This window comes from Camarhynchus parvulus, chromosome 5 (genome assembly GCF_901933205.1).
Source record: "Camarhynchus parvulus chromosome 5, STF_HiC, whole genome shotgun sequence".
NCBI lineage: Eukaryota > Metazoa > Chordata > Aves > Passeriformes > Thraupidae > Camarhynchus > Camarhynchus parvulus.
The window spans coordinates 21,708,446-21,731,900 of record NC_044575.1 but is presented as its reverse complement, the minus strand read 5'-3'; the positions used below and the strand labels follow the sequence as shown (position 1 = coordinate 21,731,900).

The 23,455-nt window shown below is 43.3% G+C and overlaps 1 protein-coding gene across 11 annotated transcripts in view; it reads right to left on the bottom strand.

The window, feature by feature from the left end:
• The window catches only part of TSPAN18 (tetraspanin 18), a 129,629-nt gene that overhangs the window by 19,599 nt on the left and 86,575 nt on the right, over positions 1–23,455 (bottom strand). For all 11 annotated transcript variants that reach the window (XM_030950309.1, XM_030950315.1, XM_030950316.1 and 8 more), the window contains 3 exons: positions 6,593–6,681; positions 1,269–1,360; positions 325–519 (listed from right to left, as the gene is read on the bottom strand). In XM_030950309.1, coding sequence (XP_030806169.1) covers positions 325–519; positions 1,269–1,331 — 258 coding nt within the window. In that variant the 5' untranslated portion in view covers positions 1,332–1,360; positions 6,593–6,681. The remainder of the gene's footprint in view (positions 1–324; positions 520–1,268; positions 1,361–6,592; positions 6,682–23,455) is intronic.

The window sequence follows — 23,455 nt, the reverse complement described above, 5'->3', positions numbered from 1 at the left end:
AAGTGGAACAGTGGGTTTTGAGTAGCCAAGAAAGGACTAATTTTGGTCACTTTATAGATGTAGAAAAAGACTGAACCAAATGGGGTCAATTAGAATGAAAGCTTAAAAGGATTAAAATACATTCCCAAACTAGGCTCAAATCTATATAGGTGAAAAAGCAAATTATCTGTATTAGAAGCAGTGTGTAAAAGTATCCTAGGCCTACTTATCATGTGAAGGAATAATGGCTACAACAGCAGACACCCATGTGCTTATCCCAGCATCATCTATCCAGTCACCCCTACGAAGCACCAAGAGGCCAACAGAAACTGCAAGGGCACTTACAAAGAGCAGGAGGCATTTGTTCTCACGGATGGCACCACAGCAGCCCAGGAAGCCCAGCAGGAAGAGCATTGCTCCCATGGCCAGCATGATGTACGCTCCCGTGAAGAGCAGGGGGTTGGCAGCCACTATCTCTCGAAAACCTGTGGGATCCACAATGACCCAGATTCCGAGTCCCAGCAGGCATGCTCCTCCCAGCTGTCACAGCACGAGGACAGGAGAGAGAGGGAGACAGGTCAACACAAAACAACTGCTGCAGAAAAACTGGATTCATTGCTATCTTTTGATCAAAGACGTTGATTTGGGGAATTTGTATTTCTGCAAAAGCATGCTGTGCAGGTGACTTCTGACATGCTGCTCTTAGTATCTCTTGCTCAATAAATGAATCATTTACAGCAAAAGCACCTTTCTTTCTTGACACGTCACTCTACCAACTGTTTGCTCCCTCTGTACTGCGGAAAGACAGTCATGGTCTGCTGCCACATCTGTAGAGGACAGTGAAGGGGCTCACGTGAACCATACCTGCCACAGAGGCCAGGGTGGCTGGGCACTCCCGCCCTTCCTTTCAAAAACAAAAACAGCTAAGAATGACTCCACATGTGGTAGGGAAATTACTGGTCCTGAGTGAAAACCTCAGCAGGGCACCCAGGACTAGAGAACACTTTCTTCTGCCATTCAAGGATGAACTATGTGCATCATTAGTTACAGCTTTCCCTGTGGTTTCCCCCGTCAAGGACAGCAATAACTCAGACAACAGTGACCACTGTGCTGCCTTGCTGAATGTTTGGGCATCTTTGGATGCTGCAAAACACTCAGTGATTGCTAGTGCACAACAGAGGGCATATTCTTTATTGTGGCATCTTTACCACACTATAGCTATCCTGCTGGGCAACAGCAGGCTGCTGGAAATGGGGATCCAGAAAAGAAAGCAAATTCCAAATACTTACAAATATAAAGAAATTGAAAAGAAACATCAGGTATTTCATGCAGCTCAGACAGTCTCCCTCCATGGTCTTCAAGGTCCTTTGTCCAATTCCTCCTGCAAAACAACAACGCTTTCTTAGCATGCTCATTTTTATTGGAATGACACAATCCTATCTCCAATCTATTTGTATTTCCCCCAAGACCCTGTGGAGTTCATTATAGAGAAGAGCTCTTTTCTTACCTGAAGGGGTTACACAGTACAGGCTAGTAAGAGATAATGATTGCTGCCTGGTGCCTTTGCATTCTTTAAGGTCTGAAGGCGAACACAGAAGTGAAGGGGAAGGTTGCAGGAGACCAAAGGTCTATCTTTACTTGCAGACTGAGATACTGGGGAAAAAATATGCCTCTACACGTGAAGAATTTTTTCCCCCCGCTCCTTAAAGCTTGTCAAGTCTGAGAATCACTAAATGTACCTGTCTATTTCACACTGAGAAAAGGTCATATTGAAACAGGAGCCAGAACAAGCTGTGCCCAGTTAGAAGACACACAAAGACATTTGGGACAGCTATCTTCATACAGTCTTCCTCTACAGAATGAACACCACACAAACATGGACAACAGCTTCAGGGAAGCTTGTAGACACTTGGGCTTGGAATGACAGCAGTGCAAGGACATGGCAGGGCCCAAGGAAGACATCCGTACATGGTTACTCAGCCTGGGCACAGCACCTGCTTGCCATCCAGTGTGAGATGTTCCTGTACCAGGGAGATCCTGCTGCTCTATGCCCCACCCTACACAGGTCCTTTGCTAGAAGAACCCATGGATCAATGTTGGAAAGCTTTTGAGGCCAGAAAAAAATGCTAAGCAATCTTAACCAGTTCTGAAACTCAGTGTCTGATTTAGACAACAAACTCCTTGGCCAGTGCTTCTGTTGGAATAAATCCTCACCAGGTGAGGCTACACTGGAGGAAAGTTCCTGCTTGCTGTTTATGTAATGAAGGGACTATGTGTCCAAATATGCCAGTACATCACTAAGTACCCTAGAGGGACAGACAAATAAATACATGAAATAGTAAAACTTCCACTGAAACAACACAGTCATGGCACTGTGCACAGATGGAGCCATACATTTGCAAACACAGAGACACAGGTTTGCTTGGCTCCCCAGAGGAGCCTTCCCAAAGCCCACATGCTTCTTAATGCATCTCATTCCCTTTCTCCACTGCAAACGCCATTTCCTAACAGACGTGCATCTAATGATATGCTATGTTAGCAAAGTCCATTTAATTCACTTAAAATAAAAAACTGAAATTATCCAAGATTTTCTCCAGGCCAGAAATAAAACTGCCTTTCACTCCATTGTTTTTGTTAAACTACAAAATCTGTGAGTGCTCTAGAGCCTCACAAGATGCTTTCCTCTGTGACCATAGGCACTGCTCTGCTTTAGCCAAAGAGCAGAGATAATCCATGGCAGGCAGAGCTCCCAGCATGGGGCTGCCTGAGGTAAGAGCCAGGTTTTTGTTACACAGTGTGTGTTGGGTATACTGCTTTCACTTGATTAAAATCAAATCAATTCCTTCTTTGTGAAAAAGCTGAAAGGCTGAGACACAAATGGCATTTCACAGAAGCTCATGTGGGCTGCTTTCCTTCTACAGCTGCCTGTACCTGGGGCAGGACAGCAGTATGCCTCTGCTGGCTGGGTACTGCCCAGGGAACTCTCTTTGCTAGAGGAATTGCTTCTGGAGAAACACAAACCTGAATCTAAACCTGAGAATGAGGACAATGTTTTTTCTTTAAAAAGTTTATTTTCTTATACCCCTGGTACATAATTGTTCTTCCCAGAGAAATTCAATGACAAGATGGTGACTACAGGAGATGGGGTAGGGCACAGAGCTCAGATGTGGGCATGTAGGAAATGCCCACAACTTCCTGACACTGTTTAAAGCCATGTCTGCAAATCTGACAGAGAAAAGGGGTTCTTGAAGTCCAGAAGGCTAAGGAGCTGGGCAGGGAAATTCTTCTTTCCCACCTTTAGTGGGAAAGGTGAGCCTTCAGCTCCACTGTGACTTGGACACTAGAGAGTGATATGAAAATACAGACAAATCAACGGAGTACTGGGATTTCAAGAGTCCCACAATTAGTGTCACCTAGATGTTCCCATCACCACACTAAAAATACATGCTCCAGTGAAACATAGAATGGCTAAATCTTGGTAAATTAGCCAAAGTCTTAAAGTTATCTCAGAAATTTCAAAGTCCTGCTGCCTTAACCACCCACCTATGTGATCCATATTATAGTAGACTTTGTTAAAAAAAAAAAAGAAGAAAACCCAAAACAGTTTAGCCTTGTTGTGACACTATGCATAATTCACACACCCCACTACAGTCACTGACATGAAAAACAATGCCTGTGGTCCAAGAAGCAGCAGCTCCTAAACCTAACACTGTCTTGCTGCTTTGTAGTGTTGATAAATCACGTTCCTGCCTTACTTTCCTTTCCATGTCTGGGACTGCTTCCTCTGTAAGGTGAGCAAGCTCCCTTGGGACTGCTCCAATTTACATGAGCTGAATACAAGTTTACTTTTATTTTCAAAGACAAACATAGGCTATGATTGTTTGCATCTCTCCTGCCTGCCCATCCACTCAATATGTTAAAATATTTTCCAGACATAAGAAGGGAAGGGAGATTTTAAATCCGATGAGCAATCAGATCCTGGAAACTTCACTGTCCAGAAGAACCAGTCAGTTACAAAAACCTGGGAGTAGCATAAACACGTGCACACTCAGCTTTGACAAACAAGGGCTCCCTTCTTCTTTGCTTGGGAAAGAAATTGTCCCCAGCAGTGGTACTGGGCTCAGATTTGTAACTCCTGAATCCACTACACTTCTCATTATGCTGTGCTTCAGATCAAGACTACATCCACTGAGGCTTTCAGATTCCAAACTTCTTCCACTCAGGATGAGCGAATGGAGCTCAGGGGCAATAGTGATGTCTGGGCTGGTAAAGCCAAGAACAAACCATATCAGTTTCCACATCAGAAGAACTCAATGCAAGCCTCCAATTAGATTTGCTAATTAGCTGAAGGTACCTGGAGTCCCTGATGACAGGCTCCATGGCTAAAATAACTGACAGTAAAGGACAGTCTTGACTCACAGAGATGGGCTTTCATTCTACTTTTCTTTTTAAGCCATACACACAAAGAGCAAATTATCTGAGTTACTCCTACTACACACTGATAAAAGTGTGATAAGAACTGAATGCCTATGTTCTAATCTACCTTTTAAAAATACCTTTACTCCTCTCCTTCAGGCCCCAGATATGTGAGAGATTAAGTTCTTTGCAGGAGACATTTAAAGCTAAGCAAACATGAACAGTCAGAACTGCAGAAGACAGAGGCTGACAGATGCTCTCCCTGGCTTGTCCCATCTCAGACCTGTGAGACACATGAGATGCATTTGTTTTTGTCTGAAATGTAGCTATAAATGTTCAGCTTTTTCTAAGGCACATTATTCTACATTTCTCTCTCCCCTGTATCCCCCATTAATTTTATCTTGGAAAGGGATGGGGAGGCTAAAAGTCTCCAGCAATGTAGCCAGGAAACACAGCCCAGCTGCTGTAATCAGTTAGGAATAAAGTCTAGTTTTTAAGGCAATGCATTTTTTTGTTCTCCAGCCACTTCCTTCCTTTTGTCATTTGCTTTGCATGCCTTGCAGCTGCCTTGAACTTCACATTTCTAAAGGCAGCTGCCCAACCACACCCCTCCAAAAGGCCTCCAATTTTTCTCTTTGCTGCCACTAACATTTCCCTCAACCCCCATACTCCTTTAACACTGGATTGAAACCCATGGATTCACTTAGATTGCTTCTTTACCTTTGCTTTGAAGATGGAATCACTGAAAAACTTAGGTTGGACCGGACTTCTGGATTTCACTGAGTACAAGCACCCACTGCCTCCAACCTGGGCCAGTTCCAAATCTGATCCAACTTCAAAGTTAGAGCATGCGCTTAGGGTCACATTAATTAAATTATGAATATCTCCAAGGACTGAGACTCCCCATCTCCCTGGACACCTCTTCCAATGTTTGATGACTTTCCTTGGTAAAAAGACTACTCAAAACAGCTGCCCAAGATGTGTCTGAGTTACCTTGTGGCAAATGGGACAAGAGCATCTCATGCATGTGCCAGTATGTCAGAGCTCTCAGGAGCACTTAATCTTCACCAGTCTCAATCCTCACATCTTCTGTATTTTGTCACTCCTACCCTTTACTGAAACCAAGTGTGTGAACCATTTTCCTTGCCCATCCCTAATAGGCTACTGCAGACAATTTGTGTTTCAGTATAGAAATTCAGACAGATTGCTCATCACAGTCTCATTCCATCTCAAATACTTGATGGAAAACACTGAATAACTGAGATTGAGAGAGATGTCTACAGGTTCTCTTGCCCTCATGCAAATCACTTTTTCAGTCACTGCTCTTCTATCACATGATCTGTGTATATCTTCTCTCAACATAAATATCTCTTTGCTGTCAACATGCATGAAGAACTTGTCCACTGAACTGATGCTGAACTGTTGCTTCGTCTAAAATGTCAGAACCAGTTCTGCAGTACTTCCTACAGAACATTAGACATTAGCCTGTGGCTGGAGCAGGAAATGATGCCTACTCACACCTACATTTGTAGCCATACACTATGCACCAACTAAAAGCAGATGTGTTTGAAGTTCTCCAGAACCAGTGCCAGGTAGCCTTTAAAGGTATTAGAAAACATGGACTAGAGTCTCTTTCAAGTAAATGTATTGATTTCTAGAGGCTGTCCCAGAGAAGGTGTTCCTGGAAAAATCCCTGAAGCTCTAAGCTGCGCCAGTGGCAAAGGATCACCACCCCTTGGCGTTGCTCCATGGTGTCCCCTCCCCAGCAGTGTGGCAGGCCATCCTTTGGCTTGCAGGCATGGAGACTCGGCTCAGCATGCTTGCCTTCCTTCCCAAGTACGCCTCCCATAAGAAGATTTCTTTGTTCACTACCTGCAAGCAGCATTCAACTCTACACCAAAGTGGTGGGATCTCCTAAAAGAACATACCTAACAGGAAGGGCCTTCCAGAAAATCCTCTCAGAGCATTATTTTCTCACACTCTGCTCCTCTAAATGCAACAGAGATTAGGGGCAGTTTCATAAGGAGTTTCATAAGGAAGGATGACTTTCTGCAGTACTTCAGTGGTGACACAGTGGCAGATGAGCTGTGTATTTCTTATTGCCTCCAGCACACCATAGCCACACTTAAGCTGCTCCAACAGAGATACAGAGAAAGTACCTGGCATTCAGAAAGAGCAAGCTATTAACAGCACTCACCTTTACTAATATTGGGACTTGAAGCACAGCGTCTGTTCAGTGTTTAATTGTCTGTGTGTCCCATGTATCTCCTTCTATCCAAGCTTGTCCTGTAAGAGAAAAATACACAATTACTGAAGTCAATAAAATGCAGTCATGTTAAATACGCAATTTATTAAAACACACCATCCTGATGAAAGTGCTCAGTCTAATTGCTACCTTAATTTGGTGTACATTAGCACTAATTAAGAGCTTTTAATACCCAGTGAGGGATCCAATTCCTCAGAATCTCTGTATCAATCTTTGGGGACGTTTTAAATGCCCACAGACCACATGTAAATGTATAGTCCCCTTACACCTGCACTTCATACCACAAGAGGACTAGATTAATACCAGCTGCATCTTCAATATTTTATAGGAGGTTTAGACAAACTTTAATCTGCTGTGACTTTACAGCCCATTTACTGGGAAAATGGAAAAGACAGGAAGGAAGATGGAATGCATCTTTGGGAAGCCCAGCCATTAGGAGCAGCAGTGTAAATGTTGGGTGCTATCCCTCGTTCTTCCAGCCAGCTGTCACGCCAAGTTGAGCAAACTATTTCCTCTCCCTCTGCCTCACTGTCACTGTCTGGGAAGCAGCAACAGAGGAACAGCAAAGCCATAGCCCTGGTCACCCAGAAGTATTAGATATATAGGTGCAGGCAGAGGGACTCAGGTGCAGACTGCCACTGTCTTCAAGGTCACAATCACAGTTTTCTCAGTAAGTTTTAATTTCTGCCCACGCAACGCTAAAGAGAGCCTTTGACTAGGCAAAGGTGAGGTGAGACTACAGGCTAATGTGCAAGGCACACATGATTCACTCTTGCTTTCTCAGGGCACCCGCTCCTACACTGCTTTTTCCACACATCTGACACAGCCCCAACTCTGTACTGCAGGGCCTGTGGGGAAGGAGCAGTCTTTCACTCTTCAGAGAGCACCCCTTGCCATGAGTCCAATATTCACATAGGGCTCAGCAATGTAACACTCATTCATCCTTCAAACATGGTTTTGGCACACTTGCAGCTTTGCTGGAGCTGCTGCTTCCCTGTGAGGCACCAGATAAGTCACCTGGGTCTCTCCCTGCTTTCTCAGAGCCAGCATTTCATCATGATTTCTGGGAGTGGGTGCATTTAACATCTGTTTCCCACAAACATTAGTAAATGTGCCTTTGAAAATTGCCTGCCATTAAGACTTCTGTGAGTAAAAGTCTATCATTTGTTGTTGGCAGGAAGCAAACAAGGAGTTTCAAGGTGGCTGAAACTATTACAATATAAAACATACAATGAATATTCATAGACCTTTTGTTTTGCATTAATGCCTCACATTTAATGTCCTTCCTCTCTCACTGTAAACCTACATCACTAGATGAAGGACAGGGATGGCTTTCCCTTGGAAATCTAGAGGGTACAAACATCTCTTGCCAATCTACCTGTCTCTGCTGGGAAGTGCTGGAGGCATGAGCCAAGCTGGGGCTGAGCTGCCCTACTTCACAGTGCTGGGTACAAGGGCTGCTCCCAATCAGTACAGCTTTTCCACCAGTGTCAAAGTTCACAGGGTGCTGTGGGACTGCCTGGGAGGTGGCTGCAGCAGGTTCAGCAGGTCTGAAGAGAGGGAACATCTAGGACAAGGGACAGTGCCTCACAGCAGAGAGCCCCTGTTTGGCAGTCAGAGCCCAGTGCCCACGCTGACCTTTTTATCTATTTCTGTGCTGTGTAGGGAAGCTTCATCCTGTGCTCTGCAAGTGTGATTGAGAGACAATTTCTTTGGCTGTCCTGTCCTGTGATGCCACTTTCTTGGGATAGATGCTGCCAAGAGAAGATGGTTCTAACTTTAAAGCAGAGATGACACTGTGCTATATAAACCTATCATTAAGAAAATAGCCAGAATGATAGGATTCCTACTCCTACTGTGTGTGCATATAATTACATTCCTACGAGCCCTCAGAGGTCTGCGTGGGAGAGGAGTTTTATTTTTTTATCCATTATAAGTCACAATATTTTAAAGAAATTACAGCACCCCAGAGAAGAAGAGTTTAAATGCTTCAGTAGGTACCAGCAGGTACTGTGTCAGAAGGGATGAAAGACTGCATTTAGTGCCAAGCAGCAGCCATGTTCCACCTGACTCTGTTGCCTTAAAGGGGAGGAAGTCCCTGCCAAACAGATTCTCTTTGGTTAATAGCTACGATTTTGTCATTAGGGAGAATTGCACAAAGGGCAAACCCACCATGCCTAATTGTGACTCCAGCAAGCTGATGCCTTTAATTACAGTCTCTGGGGAAACACAGTGGGAGCAGGAGCAACAGCTGAGACTAAGCCTCATCCTTGGGCTGGCCAGCTGTGGCTGGCACATTGTCCACAGCCACCACATCAGCTCTCCTTGCTGCGCATTGGCTTCTCTTCACATTCACATTGCAGCCCGTCAAGGACCGGCTTTGATAAAGGAAAAGCAGATAAACATGTGCCGCCTGCTGGTGTCAGGCTGCAAGAAAGGCAGCTGGAGCTCCAGAGCAAAGAGGGATGGGACAGAGAGGGGTTGAAACAGACAACAGGCAGCAAGTGAAACAAGAAATTAATGGAGTGCGCAGGATGAAGACGCAAGGCCTGCCTTTGTGAGAAATCCAGCTTGTTGACTAGAATGAACCCCTTAAAACTGTTGTGTGTCACAAGGGCTTCTAGCTTCTGCCAGTCTCCTGTGTTCAATACATTTGCAGGGTCAAGATACACTTAAACACATGCCAGCCCCATGATCCATGGCTGGATCATGACTTCTGATCCAGAAGTCATGTCTTGCTAGATCTCTGTGTCAGGTCAGTGCTTTCACAGTGAAAGGTGAGGAGAAACATCTCTCTGGAAGCTGGATCAGAATAATTTCATTCCCTTGCAGTGGCTTCAGAAAAGAGGTGAAACACTTTTTGATTTAGAGCTGGACCTTGGCACAAGCTGTCAGGCCCATGTGTTACCCTGTAACTATTGCTCCTACATAGATAACTGTTTGTTCTGGAATCTCATAGCACTTGTGCAGCAGAATCGTTGCTATGACACAACTACATTACTTCATGTAAATCCAATTAGATCCCAAAGTGCACTGTGTAACTGTAATCGGCCCCTGTGGAGCAGCCATGAGGGGACCTGCACAAGGCCGTGCAACTGGATACTAAATTAGAGTCAATCTACCTCCTCTTTAGTTGCATTAAAATGCTAATGTCACTGTAATGTGGGCCCATTTACCAGCCATGACTGCCTTGCCTTGCAACACTGGAGTGAATGAGCCTGTTGCACTGCCTCAGAGCATTTAATTCCTCAGTACAGTTGAGTGAGCAAAGCCCTTAGGGGCATCTTATACCTGCAAACAGCAACCTGATTGGCTTTGATAACACTAAGAGCATATGAGGCTTGTGACAGTGTTTAAATGAATCGGAGCTGCCTCCAAAACTACCCCAAGTTTCCTACACAAGCAGAGCAACTGGGTCTCATCTCATCCTGATTGCTGTTAACAAAAGCACATTTCTGCCACCAAAAGCCTGTGTGTGTAAGAGCACATCAGTCTCGCACAGGAGGACAAAGAGGGCTGGACTGAACTCCTCTAAATTTTCAAATAAATAACACGAACTTTGCAACATAGCTACTAATACAACTCTTACCCTCTGTTTTATATTTGCAACTTTGCACAATGTGTCCATAGAATACGTGAGATCATATGGAGGTAAAATCTCCCACATGTGCACAGACTTTCAGAATGGAAATTCAGAAGTCCCAGAGCAGAACCAATTCTAAATGCTGTAATGTTTCAAAAAGTGCTAGATTATGTGTTTGAAGTGCCAGAATGGCTTCAGGCCACAGACCACTCCATTTCAGCTGGTGCAAATGTGCACACTGCACCGTTCAAAACATAAACTGCTTGCTCACTTTGGCCCCTTCCCAAGGAAAGTTCCATAGGTAATCACATCTGGCTCTTCCATACAGCTTCTCACACACAGGAACCAGCTGCCTCAGAAAAGAAGATCCTGCATACAGAACCAAAACATCTGATAGCCTGCAATTCTTTTGAGTTCTAGTCCTTTAAAAAAAGCCCTCAGATAGCTCACAGGTGGATTTTCCCTTGTATGAACTGCAGTACGATGGAACCATATGGTACCGATTGCCTGCCTTTCTAAACAGATGACCCAGAGATTATATACACTGATAATATAACAACAGTTTTGTTTATTAGATGAGAAAACCAGGGCTAAAAGGGGAATGGATGTGCTAAACCTCCTGACCCCCAATATAGCTCTCTGCTCATTAGTCCATACTGAGACCAGTCCCAAACCCATGAAAAAGATGATCACTTCTGGCTGACAAGCAGGGCTCTTTGTCAGGCATCTTCTGTCCCAGAAATCTGTTACTTAGCAAACCCAAAGGGAGGCAGCTAACTTTAACCTCCTCTTTCTGAAAGTATTTCACTTCCGGATGGAATCAATGTCACCCTCCTGAGTGGATCATGGAGTTGCGACACAGGCCAAGTGACATTACCCACTGTCATGTCAGGTACTGTCACGTGTTGGAGCACTCCGTGCACTTGCACAGCATTGCAGACACTGAGGGGATTTAACACAGAGTCCAAATGCCTGCCACGTTTCCCCTGAGCCTGCCACATCTCACCTTTGCAACAACTGGCTCCTCAGTGCTCTTTTCTGTTCTCCTTTTCTATAGCCCTGCTTTGTTTGCAGCAAGTGCCTCAGCAGTTTGTGGCATTCGTGAAGGTTTTGAGAGATGCAGGAATAAATCTCAGGAGCACTGGACAGTTGCTGTGGCAACCTTGTCCTCCTCAGACCATGATTTTCAATATTTTAAGAATTTTCCCAATACTTGTGGACTTCAGGGAAATAAGGCAGAGGAGAAAAAATATTTTAAAGTAAGGATGGTACCAAAAAGGATTACTATAAGCCATAGGGCTTATTCTGTCCTATCAGAAAGATGATGATGCTGATGTCCTTAGCAGGAAAGAGAAGCCATGACTGTCTGAGCAGAGGCAGAGGTAAGGGGCCATGGGCAAGGGAATTCAAAGTCTCTTGTATCATCTGTTTTAACGCAGAACAGAGTTGCAGATCAATAGGTTACCTTTTTTTTGGTTGTGTTTATTCTCGGTGTTTTCTCATAAGGCAGAGGTGTGGAAAAATTAACCCACTATTTAGGATCATCTGATTGGGGAAGTAATAACTTTAATTCCTTTTTAAAAGGAAATCCCAAACAGAACTTTGAATGCATTAACTATTGTACAAAAAAAAACCGCAAAAAAAACCCCAAAAAACCAAAACCACAACAACAACAAGACCCAAACAAACCCCCCCACTAAACGAAATTCAGACAGAAACCCCCCAAACCCCAGAAAGCTAGCAAATTCTCTGTTCAAGGTAACAGCCTACTCAGATATAAAAACAAAACAGTCAGTTTAGTCAGGTTTAGTCAGTCTAGAAAAGCAAAGATTAGGAAAAAAAGCCTGTAAGAAAAGCAGATCTTAAATGAGGGATCTCAATAATAGTAAATAATCCAGAAAATAATATTTCTAGAAATCTAAGAAGTGACATTATTTATCTGCTTCTGGTCATCTGTTAAATGTTTTTAATGAGAAGAATAATAATGCATCCCAAAGTGTTATGGATTCTAAGCACAAGAGGATATTGTAGGAAATACATGCATAGGTGTGATATGTGCAAGAAGACATGAACTCAGCAAAAGACATGAGAAATGGCCTAGGAAGGAGAGGCAGACTGAAGTCTAAGTTACCCTGCTTATAGTCAAACTGATACATATCTCATAAATATTTCATGTGCAAATCTAAACTGAGTTTCACTGTAATCAGCACCTTTAACTTACTCTAGCACATAAAATTGCAGCTAATGTGGTTTGAAAGGTAAATGTGACTGATCTAAACCACACCTGCCCCAATTAAGGTATGAACACCCAACCACTCAACATCTTTTACCACACATATTTTTGATTTCAGATTAACCATCATTTCAGTGAACCATGGCCGCAGCCCATGAAAGGGCTTCAGATGTTCTGCAGGAAAATAAATAAGTTAATAAATCCCATGATCTTGGCATATGAGTTTCTAAATGTTCTCTCCTCCTCCATAAGACATATAATCTAAGTGCTCCAGCAACCATCAGGTTCCAGGCACACAAAAGACCCCAAGCACAATTCATACATAGATGACAGGAGTACAGGGACCAAGTGAGATATGAGCCAAGACTCAAAGGCTGGCTCCCAGCTGCTTTTGCTTTCCCAATGGATAACAGACACTGCATCAATACACACAATGTCATGCTAGTGAGTTTGCTGCTCTCTTAATACCTCATTTTTCTCTCCATCTGAACGTATTTTGAAAGCATGTAGTTCACTGTCCCCTTATCCTTTCTCTTTTGTCCTTACTCATGTCATGGTAAACATGAAAGACAGCATGGCTGCTTATTGTTAATGCATTTGAAAGTGCAGACCTTTAAAAGGGGGTTATTCTGCAACATGCCACGGTTTTCCTTGTTATTTGCACAGGCAGCTAATGATCATCCTAATAGCTTCTCTCTCTGAAGTCGTAATAAGCTTACAAATGAACCCATTCAGCACATATTAAAAAGCAAGGGATGCTCCTTTGATTACAGCCTTTATGGAAATCTCCGAATATTTGTTTTGTTGCTGCACAGCCGCAATTAGGACATGCTGCTGGGAGCCGGCTCAGCTGCCAGAGCAGTGGGGTTTGGAGACACCTCCAGTGCCATAGCAACACAGCCACCTCTCCCAGCATCAGACACAGGGAGCCTGGCAGCCCTTCAGCCCAGGCAAGTGGCTTCTGCTCTCGCAGAAATTAAGAAATAAGAGGTGAATGAAACCCAGTGAAACCGCGTCCACTGGCAGCCGCGTTCTGAGGCAGCACCAACAGCCCTGCGTGCAGCGCTCACCAAGGGTCCTGCTGCACCCACCAGGGCCCTGCCACGAGCACGGTGTGGGGCACACAGCCCTGAGACATGGCTGCACACTCCACCCTGCGGTCTGGAGCTGTCACACTGCAGGAAAAATGGGCAACAAGGGCAACATAGGTTGGGGAGACCTGAGGAGGCAGGAGCTTTACCTTGCTGAAGCGCCAGTATGGGGCAACTCGCTTCCATCGCCCCTATAACACTTCCCCCTCCATGACCTCACCCTTCCACATGTCGGAGGGGAACCAAATAACCTTATGGAAATCTCCTTACCACTTAACTGCTCTGAGGTTGATCTAAATCCCACTTATATTGCTGACAGACTTAAACTTCTCCAAGGGGGGCAGGGGAAAGGGAATTAAAGGATGTAAAAACCTGCAAAGTTGGGGTTCTAGTTTTCATTTAGATTTTATCAAGCATTCCACAACAACTAAAAGTTTGAAGACTGTACCTTTTTTCCCCTAAAGAAAATATTATGAACAATATACCCTCTTTCTCAAAATATCCCTATACCCTCAGCACAGTGCATATGTAAAAGTCTTAAGTGGAGAGATTTGGGGAGTAATTTATTTTTGCAAACAAAATCAGCAGCTTACGTGCTGATGACATGGATCCAGAGGCTTTCAGACAACCTCAGTGGGGTGACTTTCACTCACAAAAAGCATAACGTCTCCTCTCACAAAGCTGGGACTCTAAACAAACTGCTTCTACTTTGCCTGAAAGCCAAGACCTTTGTATGGAACAGATATTTTCTAAATCTCCAGGAGACTGACTGAGGTTAAAGCAGGTCAAACTATGTAATACAGATATCTTTGTGTTGATACTACCCACAGTGCCTATTAGGAAGGCCACAATTGTAAGAAACCTTTTCTCGTCAAAGATATTTAATACAGTGCCAGAGAGTCTCCCCAGGCACTCTTTGTTTTAAGGTTTGTGAGCTTTGGGGGGAAAGGATTGAGTCTCTGATTGTGAAGTAGGTTTTTAGCTCTATTGTAACCTAAATAACACATGAGAGCAGCACTGGAAACTTCACTGCCAGCATGGCTTGCAAGAGCCCTGGGTATAGCCTGGGGCAAAACTTGGAACATAAAAACTAAACCTAAACTAAAACTAAACCTACACATAAAAACTGGCATGCACTCACAGGGCATCCTAAGGACTCTCTCAAAACTGAAGCAGCAAATATAACTATGGAAATACTCTGGTTGCTTTACTCAGCCTTCACTTCTATTTTACCCACTGGAAGTCAGGACTTAGAAACTAAAGACATGAAACCTTTTCTAATTCAAATCAGAAGGGCTGGAACAATTACAAATGGGTCAGTGAATGATGAAGGCACAAGCTGATCCCATGGCCTTAAATCAGTACAAAAACAATTTGTAGATGGACTGATGAGTATCTTCCTCTTCCCACCCAAAACAAGCACAAACACACTCTGACCCAGCTGGGCAATTCTGGTTTTGAAAGTCTAGGCAACCTTCTTAGGGAGAGCAAAACCAGATCTTTTATGAGGAACAGGACTCCACAGGCTAACTTCCACATCAGTCAGGACTGGGCTGAATTCTGGAGGCAAAATCACACCAGTTTTCAGTGGCTGGAGCTCACTATACCCACATTTTGCTATGGCTCCTTTCTATGTCTCTTTTCTTGATCAGCATGCAATTTGAAATAAATGCTGCATTTCAGCTAAAACCCCCATATTTAAAAGCACCAAAATGAGGTTTGCAGAGCAAAGAGCCAAAGCAGCCTAGATTAAGGCTGAGAAAACATAGGAAACAACAGGATGTTTTAGCTATTCTGAGCACAGAGAGACAAGCCTTTGGGGACAATCTCCTAGGCAGACTGCAGAGTTGCTCTGCATTAAAGACAAGAAAAGTTGTCTCAAGAAACACAGCATTTAACAGCTTCTTCTGCCATCCCTGCAGTCAGCGCAGGGAGAAGAATCTTTCTGAAAACATTGTGGAGTCGTGCCATGAAAATACATTTGACAATAAATTTTATGACAAATTTCATTACAAGATTTGTGGTTGCCATTCCTCATGTCTGATGCACAAACCACCTTGCATCAGAACATTAATACCATTTAAGCCTTAGATTGCTTTCCACATTAGTCTGAAAGCCCTTTATGAAGCTGTGTCCTTTATAAAGCTGATGTGGCTTTGCTTCAGGATACCCAGCAAGTGTCCTGGGCAGCTTCTGTGGTCTCCTGTCTAGTGCTCAAACCACTTTTATATTTCAGTTCTGCTACCATCTCTCACAGAATCTCACAGACATTACCAAGTCATTTCAAGCTGGTGTTCCTCATCCTCCCCCACCCCCTGTATTTAGGATAATTAACAGCAACACTTATCTGTCACCCATGGGGTTTCAGAGATTTAGTTCAGTATCCTATGAGAGTGCCAGGCTGCCTCTACTGAAAACAGGAAAAAATGTACCCAGAAGACAGTATTCAAAATATTGTCATTTTTAGATGAAAACAAGTATTTTGAGTGACTGCTAGTATCTTTTAAAACTGTTCAAGTACAAAAACCCCAGGTGGGGTCCTTCATATGGACCACAAAATGTCAGATGGTTTGTACTCCACATTCCTCTCAACAATGTGCTCAAAACTGTAGAAATATACATTTAGAGCTGGTATCTCCAAAAATGCTCTCCTGCAGCCCTCAAACAGCCAACCCCTTAAAGTTTCCTCTACAGGTCACACCAGGAAATTTCTCATTGGGAGAACCCCAAGTGAATGATCTTCTGAAGATACAGCAAGCTTTGTAATCTTAAAAGTGGACACTGTCCACAACACAGCTGAGGTCCCACGCCAACCAGCAGCACCAGGGCCCCCAGAGAGTGAGAGGTTGGATCATAAGGGTTGTGAATTGGAGGGGAAGAGCATCCTGGTTACAATCTGCAGGGTCACTGCCAACTCAATGCACTTTGAAATGCCATGTTCAGCACCACAGGCACACATCACCCTCCCTGCTGTTCCCCATGGACAACGGTGTGAACCAGCTCTTCCAGGGGGCCAGCAGAGATGGGAGAGTCTTCAGGGCATTTGGGATCAAGGATCAGTCCTGGAAGCCCCAGTTACTAATAAGGCATGGGGACTGGATGTGGGGACATTTTTGGAAAATGTAGTCCCTTCAGAAGTACCTCAGGAACTAAATTTTTCCAGTCAGCACAGTGTCAATCAGGAATTTGAAGCAGGAACTTCCAATAGTCTCATAGCAAAAAAGCTGCAGTGCAAAACTTCCCCCAGTAAGGGGTCAGCTACTTGCATGGCTTGAAAAAACAGATTTGTTCTTACATCTTTTGGATGAAGCATATTAATCTGAACACAGGATGCATGAATGTAAATTGGCCTTCCAGTATTTCTGTTTATTTGCACCAGCCTCCTCCAGCTCTGAGCCCATTCTTAACCTCCGTCCTTTCAAGCTGTGCACCCAGGTGCTCTAGAGGTGAGTGCAGTGTGACTCTGATGAGATGGAAGATGAAGTACCAGAGATGCACAGAGAAATATGAGAGGCAGGGGATGTGCTTAGGGATCTCTCATTTTGATAGACTGAGCTCCTTTTCTGAGCCTGCACACTCCCTATGGGCCAGGGGAAAGCAGGTGATGATGCTGGCCCGCTATGGAAAACCCTGCAGAATAGCTTTGACTCGGTTTGTCCTTCACCAGTTTTGCTGTTTAAATGCTGCAACTCATTGAAGCTGAGCACTCCCCATCAGCACAGCCAAGTTTTCCCCTTTCAGCCCTTTGAACCCCAAAGAGTGAGCACGCAGAGATGTGCAGCCTTTCCCCAAAGTTTTGTAGCTGCTGAAACAAGCATGGGCTCACCTTGCCCTGACTGACTGGACTGTCCCCCTTCCTCTTCTCCAAGCAGAGGCTTGTCTGTATTTCTCTTCCTCATCCATTCCACTGCTTCAAATTATGAGCGGCTCTATTTTACCTTTTACTTCCTAAGTTTCCCTCTCTTCTGCAATGCATGGTGTTGACACTGTTAGCCATGTATCATTACCATATCTCATACCATATTAATCTTTTTTGTCATCTGATTTTTGCATAGGAGTTGTCATTTAGAAAATCTGATTTTGCTCAGAAGTATCCAGACAAATCTGTGAGTCAAAAAGAATGAGAGAACAAAAGCGAGTGCCAAGTAAGCTTCCATTTAAGCACTTTATGTATCCTGTATGAAATACCAGCTCCTAAAATTCATTTTGTTGGTGAGATGACATCTCATGTAATATGCTATCTTTCCATTATGCCAGGGTCACACTGCTCAGGTGTCTCAGCTAATACTTATCTGCAGCTTTCCCTGCTATCCTGGGAAGATTACAAATAAATTAGGTGACTCCAAAGCATTTTGGAGTAAAAGCCAGGATATCTTTCTGATAAGTACCAACCCAGGGAATTCATTTCTGTAAATCAATGAAATACTGCTAAATCTATACCAAACACCCAGAATAATGATTTTGTCACTACTTAAACTTTGCTTTTGGCTCAGTGAATCTGAAATTAGTCCTTTCAGCTGGACCATTATTTGGTCCAAAGATTTTTTTTAATTCATTCTAGGATAGGATATTCCTGTAATGTCAGATCTCATTCAGCCATTTAATAAAAAAAAATATTACACTGATGGGTATGGTATAAACTACTAACCTACAAAATAAACTGATTTTAATTAAGGCACAGATGTGCAAGGTTTTGGCTGGAGACTTTAACTATCTGCTTCAAGAAGTATGATACATTTATATGAGTCATAGGCAAGATAGGAAGGAATTTACTTTACACATTCATTTTCTTAAGGATTGAAAATGCAGGATTTAGTTCATGAAGGCAGCTTTAAGTTACCACCTGTGGTTACTACCCCAGCTTTGCTTGGAGACCTGAATTTTCCAGCCTAGCTGTAGTGACGCATATAAACAAGGGAATTCGCCTGGGGCAAAGGGTGCTTAACCTCGATGGGTTTGACAATATCTCCAGTCAGACTGTGTTTCATTTTCCCAACCACACAAGCAGACCACGGCCTCATCAGGGAAGCAGCTTCTGCTCCAAGCAAGGACACATTTTTCTAGCTGAAATAAAATGATATGTCATGACTCTGTTCCCTTTACAGCATCAGTTTCTTTCCTACTGTACCTAAAGGCTTAGTGAGGAATTTAATAGAGACTTTATAATGTGAGTGCTTTTATCCTTTTTAAAGATGATGTATCTATCCTTTTTGTTAAAAGATCTAAATGGAGGTACACCAGAAAAAAATTATTCTTTCCCAAAAACCGGACTAAGCCATATTGTAGTAGGGATATTTCCACTTTAACTGTGCAGCTAAGAGTTTAATTAGCAACCCTGCATAACATAGCATATGGTTTCTTAGCATCTGTCCACTTCATACAATGTACAAGAGCTCCTAAATCAATAAGCTTACTCCAAACTCTGAAGAAAAATACCATCAGCCTTTTACCAAAGCCTTTTTGATGCCCTGTTTTAAATAGAGGCACTTTAGGCTTTACATGGCCACTAAAAAAAGTCCATGTAGGTCTGACCTGTGAACACATTTCTTTACATATTAAAGAAAGTGGCATTAACTACAAAGCTGAACAGATTCTGTGACCACCACAAAGTGAAACAGGCTCTTGTAACTACACAATTGGAAAAATAGATAGAAACATTAAGAAAATACACCAAAAATAGCTAAAATCAAAATCTACTAACCTTTCCCCAGCTCATCCTCCAGATGAACATGAGTGGAGACCAACTTCCCACTCAGCCCCAGAAGTCAGGTGCTTTGTCTGAGCCCCAGGTGTGAGTGGTGGGATCCTCAGCCAGCACTCACAATGGGCACTTTCTGCAAAAGGGCAAATGTGGCACCTGGGCCAAGCACAGATGTCTTGGCCCAGCTTATCCTTGGAACTGCTTCAGATATATTTCATGTATCAAAAGTGAGAAAGCCACCAAGCTGGAAAGCTGGGGTAACCCTGCTTTATGGCTTTTCTCTTAAGAACACACTGCACCCATTAATACCTGTGACATGTTTCCTTAGAACATTAAGCTCTACTGAAACCCAAGTGACCTTGTAAAGAGTGAACAAAAGAACTTCCAAAGCATGTTCAGGATGCCTTACACTGGCATCTATCCAATGTACCTTTTTCAGGGCACCATCCTGCAGGAAGGCAGCCACTGGCATTCTTACTGGTTAACTGAGAAATGTAGTATCTGTAGTTCAGAAGGAGAGAGATATGTACATACTTTTGTGTTTATTTTTAGTATTATGCAATACACCAGGGAAGGATGGGATATTTTTTGTCAAGGACACACCACGACTTATCCTTTCTCTTCTCAAAGCTCTAATGTTATTTTCCAAATCAGTTGATAGCATATTCAGTCAACCTAGTGATAGGAACTTCTTCCTAGATGGCTCCAGCCAGCAAGCACCTGGGAGCTACAGGTTGTAGGTAATAGGATTGCAACTATGCAGCATTCAAGTGGCACTGCACTGGCAACCCTAGAACTATATAATAGATTGTCTGGAAAAAAATGCACTTTTTGCCTAGTACACTACCTGAGATCACCACATTTGTCCATGGCAAAGGAAATGGACTGCAGAGGAGCAGACCCTACCCTAATGAATGTGACACCACCCAAGGCAGGCTCAGGGCTCTCAGGGAGAGTTACCGAGTCAGGTTTCCAAGTCAGTTCTGAAAAGACAGTTTCCATGAGGATACTGACCTGCTGGGCAGAGATTAGCAGCAGGGAAGTGCCATCATTCACAACAGCAGGGTAATGAGACAACCTCTACATTTTGCAGCCTCAATTCTTCAGCAACGCTGGTTTTCAAAATACCAAAGGTCCTGGGTGCAAGGAGAAGGTGTTTACAGCTTCAAACAATAGCACAGTGATAGGAGCTTTACAGGCCTTGGATATTGCATGACCTACTCAAGCACTCAGGCCCTGAGCTCTTTGTCACAAGGTCTCTGTTCAGAACAAAGCCAAGTCCTTTCAGCTCCACTTAAGTGCCTCTACTAGCATTCATTAAAAGGAGAGTAAAAGGGGCAACAAATGGTTTGCTAATAAAGACTGATTCTGAGGTGCACTATGAATACAGGAGAGGTAGCATAATTACATTAGTAAAGGTAACTGGGGTCACTGCCACATTGTTGTTCACTCTTTAATTTAAGCAAAAATAGTGTAAGGTGGCCGTAATTGGAGAGAGAGAGAAAAAAAAAAGACAGGAGAAACTGTTCTGAGTCTGACTGCATGATTATAGGATGTTGGTAATGTCTAAGAGGGAGCTACTGAATATTTAACCTTAGAAATGGAAGCCTGGTTGTCTCGTGTCCTGTTAACATCCACACATATCTTCCATTAGCTCTAATTAGGGCTAACAGGGTGTTCAATAAGTATCTCCATAATTAATGCTAATAGTAGTTACAGGCAAACGTTGATAGAAGATGAAATGCCAAGGTTCTTCTCCAGGGTTAAATGCTCAGCAGCCTGTCTGTCTCTCATTTCCATTTCCTCCTGTAACAGCTCTTTAATCAATCCACGGATCCCAGACAGCTTTACACACCCAGTCTTGCAGCAAGAGACACGTGCAGCCATAAGTAACAGCACATGCTGTTATTTATACAAAATATAAACACAGACAAACAATACCTGACACGTATTAGGGTGGTTCATGTCCCTATGCTCACCACCCTACAGATAGTCCAGCAACATACTAACAGCACAGACTGACACATCCCTTTTTCCTTCAAGATGCCCAGGCTTCACAGGAAAGTAATATTATTTCTGTCATATATTAAGAAAAGTAATTTCTAATTAACAAACCAAAGAGCAAGCAGATCATAGAAGCACCTCAATTACCCTTATTAATGTCATTATGCCACCTTTAGTTGATGGACTATACTATATTCCCAAATCAGACGTTATTAACAAACCATTACATTTATGAATGAGAACAGAACAATTATCAGCCCTAATCAGAACAGCTATAATCATGCACCTTCTATTGTGCTTCTGGGTCAAGCCCTGAGCAGTAGTTCATAGAAAAAGTGTTGGCAGACTGCTTCCAGCCAGGGGCCATTTGCTAGCACAAAGTCTTGCTCTCTGCTCTCCTATCCCATCATAAGTGGAGAATATTCATCAAACATGTGCAATTCTGTGGCTGAGTAGATTTATAAACTACCTTTAGTTGAGAATGTATTTATAAAGCCTCAGGGAAGCAGGGGAGTACTCTGCTCTTTCCCTCAGGAGCTGCAGATACTATTTGTATCCTTAGGATATTGAAGTCATTGCCAGAGATGTCTCAAGGAGGCAAAAAGCATCAGAAGAGGAGTGATGGGACAGCCTGTGCAGGCCGGAAGGGAAGAAGGACCAGGACTACGTCCCACTGGAGCTGGCTGCTGGAGCCAGATGAGGGGCTGTGCTTGTGGAAAATGTGACTCAGGCATCTGAACCCTCCCTGTGCCCCAGTGCTGGCTGTCACTGACCCCCTGCACTTTGGGGCAGCTCCAGAAAAAAAACACATGCAGACATGAGTCCCACAGAAAGGAATAGGTGCTCTCTATAGGGTGAGGAAAAAAATCAATTTGTATATTTATCAACTCACCTATACTGGCCCCATGTTGCATTAAAGAGGAGAAGGCTCCCACGACTCATCTTAAATCAGAACTGGAAATGTTTTGACTTTGCTATGTGAAAACAAACTTTTTTTGCCTGCTTTGTTTTCTGTCCTGGGGAATTAGTGACTCAAGCAGGATGCTGAGGACTCAGGGGGATTTATTTTTCATCATGTTTAGGGAGGGTTTTCTTCTACTAGGCATGCAGGCTTATTTAAAGTATTAGACTTTAAATAAATAATTTTTCCCCTCCATTTTTCTTCATAGGTTTGTGGGGGGAGCACGGGGAAGTTACTGTTCAGGAAAGCAGGGGATATGAAGCACAGAAGGCACTATCTGAGGCGTGCTGGCTCTCTGCAATGGCATCAGAGCCAGCCACCTTTCTGATGCATCCCCCTTTGCCACAACTTTCTCAGCACTTCTAACAAGGGGAGGATCTCCCACAATCCCCAGGACAGGTCCTACTCTGGCACCCTCACATTGCTCTTTTTGTGGCACTCAGTCCCTGTACCACATCCCTCCTCTTCTGGTTCCACATTTCACCCACTTTCCTCTGACAACACATCCATGACTTGCATTGAAGCCCCCACTTCACTGCTGGATCCTCAGACTAAGAAACTTTGTGAAAGAGGAAAGTGTCAGTAGGGTAAAAACCTTCCCATTTTCTTGGCCAGGTCTGATTTACCAGAGATACTTTGCTGTATCCACACAACTTTTCTCAGAAAAGGAACACAGAATATTCTTTTCCAGAGATATAGGACCAGCAAATAGTTTAGCTATAGGCAATCTGACCAAACACAGAATGTTTATTCCCAAATAATGAGTTGCTTTCAATATATTTTGAATATTCATGATATGCATTATGATATGCAATCACCCAAAACAGAGGAAATATATTTAACAGTAGCAGAACCAAGAATGGCCAGAGCTCTGTATTACCTGTTACAACACTGGTCCCTTTTCCAGCCTGCTCATACTTTTGGCATGTAGAAATGCACAATGAAAAAGAAAATGCAGTCAGTAAAATTAACACTTGTAAAATTGTATTTTAAAATCAGAATGTTGTAAAGCAGCTGCTACAAAATGAGCTGGAATCCTAAGCAATGACTTGTCTAGACAATTTTATAAGAGTTGCAGTGAATGTTGAGTAAGTGTTCAAGGAAATCTGAGTTGATTGAAACATCTGACTACTCTGTGTTTTAACTGGATGGCTGGTGCTGCTTCAGCATCTTGCCAGCAGGATGAGAAGGATATTAAAATAGGAGGGTTTCAAGAAAAGT